The 2,946-nt window shown below is 42.2% G+C and overlaps 1 protein-coding gene across 1 annotated transcript; it reads left to right on the forward strand.

Moving 5' to 3' along the window:
• Positions 1-114: 114 nt before the first annotated feature.
• Positions 115-2,889, forward strand: SARC_12556 (hypothetical protein; the record flags this gene model as incomplete). The annotated part of the gene is made up of 6 exons (XM_014293335.1): positions 115-177; positions 349-486; positions 1,040-1,132; positions 1,689-1,746; positions 2,144-2,211; positions 2,821-2,889. The coding sequence occupies 6 exons, from the start codon at positions 115-117 to the stop codon at positions 2,887-2,889; spliced, it is 489 nt and encodes a 162-aa protein (XP_014148810.1).
• Between the last annotated feature and the right edge of the window lie 57 nt (positions 2,890-2,946).

Here is a 2,946-nt window from a genome sequence, read left to right on the forward strand (position 1 = left end):
CGAACTTGTTTATTAGCAGGTACGTGCATTCTATACATTGCGATTTTTGTAGTACATATATATGTTGCTATACTTTTGATCACTCTGCGTTTATTCTCATGAGTCAAAGCATACATGTTAGCATCGATTGAGAATCCATACTGCTATGCCTGCGAGTATGATCTTGCACAGTGCATGGTTTAATATTCAATTGTTTGCAGAGTGTGTCGTTGAACAGTGACCCCCCCCACCCCATTCCTATCAATATATGCACGTGGCTATCGAACTCGTGTTTGCTGTGCGAAATTGTTCTAGTGTATAGCCACCATATACCCGAAGGCTCACCCTTTCAGCAACTTGTAATCTCAGGATATACGCGTTCAGCACGCACTCACGGCGGACGGCGTGGATCTGAAGTTCACACCTAGAGGTATCCTCAAACGTAGCGAAGAAGGCTCCAAGTTTGAACAGGATAAGCTCTCTGCGTCTGAGGCTGAAGCATTGAAGGTTAGTCACATCTTGTTTTTGCAGATATTAGCTCTACTTGAGAGTGTCGATATGTTGTTAGGCATATTTGCTGTCCTATATCTTGGCACGTGAACATCGCCACGCTCAGATGGATTTTAAAATTCGGACTAACATCAGTAAGCTCAATGGCGTTAGGCTGGTTTCTACCCCGGCCATGTGATTCTTTAGCCAGCCCAAATGTCACTTTCAGCCCTTTATTCATCTTCGACAGTATCAAAGTGGTATAGTCCGGCCGGCATCTACTGAAATCCTTTGTTGTTCTATCACCAAGTATATATGTTATACAAATATAGATATCCATATTCATATTTAGGCATATATACATATGTGAGTACCTATAAGTATCTGAGTATATATATATATATATATATATTTATATATATATTTCTTCATAATTTGGAGTATATCTTATATACATCAATTGTACAAATGTAAAGCCCTAATGTGTGACTATATTTATAAATGCTAGTATGAATCGAAAAATGGTTTAATTCGCTAACATTTGATCTACACACAAACCGGATTGTCGCAGGCACTGGCCGCTAACGATGGCTTCTATCACGTGCGAGTAGAGACGCACCCAGGCAAGAACGATGACCAATATGTGTCATCGCTTGTTCGAGCGGTATGTTATGTACATTGGTGTATACGATACAGACAACCCTGTTTGTGATAGGCTACGCACGTTTTAGATACTGGTAATCTCGTAAGGGTGTGTTCAGCTTACACCGCTTGTACTCCGGTGGCGTAGGTCTGATAAGCCCTACGTTAGGTCGAATCTTGGGCCAGACGATCACCTGTCACAGTCGTTGGTGTATTTACACTTACTTTCACGCCGTGGCATGGCTGAGACTGAGTTCCGTTACAGTCGTATATACACATCGCTTGGCCCGAGACTGTCTCAATTTCATTTTTTTTATATCAGAAAATGACTGCGATATGTCGGATGGCTGCTGTATATGCACGTGCTGTGCGAGCCCAGCTCATCATATATATTATACCTTTTAGGAGATTATCGCACACATTTATTCTCTTCTGTTCAAGTGCTAAAACCCGAGAGTTGTTCACTCGGATTGGTATTTTATCCCAATACCATAGTGCTTTCTAATGCCAAAATGTAATATGCCCAACACAGTTCAGTTCTTAGTTTCTCACATGTCTTTTTTTCTTTTCTTCGACAGTGTACGCTTGTTTCATCGAAGCTCAAGGACGAGTTAGGCATCCATATGAACGAAAATGGTAAGGCGTTGCTACCAACTAGAATGTTGCGCGCAATCGAAAAAGGCATTTGACACTTTGGGTACACATTACAAGACGTAGACAAACAACAAGAGTCGGGCAGTCTGTCCTTGAATGCACCTACACTCGTTCGGTTCGAGTTGTGTTGGAGTCGCACTATCTACCTCGACTTGTGCGTGTGCTGAGATAAATTCAGGGTTTTTTATTTGCAGTACTGTGTATTAGTGTGGAGGTCTGCTACCCTCCCGCTCGGCGATAAATAGGATTTGTTCTCTTATCTTACCGTTGTCCTAAAACCCTATGGGGGGGTTTTTTGGGGTGCTTTGTATTTTATTTGTTATACAGGACATTATTCTGTATATGCCAGCTCAATTATTCCATTTAATTTGGTTTGTAGGTGATGTGATTGCCCTGGAGTATCGGCCTACCAATGTCACCTGCGCGAATAAATTCTTCGCGAAAAAGGTATTGGCGCATGGGACTTTTACTTTTACAAGATATGATAGTACTGATATCTATATGCGATATGTACTGGTTGACACTTTAACTCATGCCATATCATTGTTAGCGCCAAGCACTTTGGCTCGCGGGATTAGTGTTATGGTTTATCCTGTGGCCGGGCGCTCTGCAGGTTTTGTACTCGGCTTTGGTATCTTCAAGTGGCATGATATATTCATCTATGTTCTTGCATACAGACAATACCATCTATGAACTAACATGACCAGTTTAAGGTTCTGTGTTTGCTTACTATATTTGTTTGCGATTTCAAACATTATTAATCCTGCGGCGTATCCACTCAGATGATCGTGAACATCTCCTTCTTGCACATTCTTCATTTGCCAAATTGGACGACATCTGGATCCTATGCGGGTGCTAGCTGACCCTTTAAATCTCAATATGTACTCGCAGAAGCTTGTCCTGTTACACGCAAACAAGTACATCCCAAGCCGAGTACTTAGGCTTGTGTATGACTCACGCATACCCGGCGGTCTCTGTATCGTATGAATGTGCACTGTACTTGTACTAGTACACTGTACTTGTACTAATCCTGACCCTACTGACATCGCCCTACAGATTGTCGACGGCTCGTCTTTCAAAACGACGATCAAGCTGAGAACTCGCGGCATGCCTGGGCCAATGTAAGTTTCGAATCCTGTTTCACACAGAACTACGTATGCTCATGTATGCTCATGTATTCTC

This window comes from Sphaeroforma arctica (assembly GCF_001186125.1).
Source record: "Sphaeroforma arctica JP610 unplaced genomic scaffold supercont1.2393, whole genome shotgun sequence".
Taxonomy (NCBI): Eukaryota; class Ichthyosporea; order Ichthyophonida; genus Sphaeroforma; species Sphaeroforma arctica.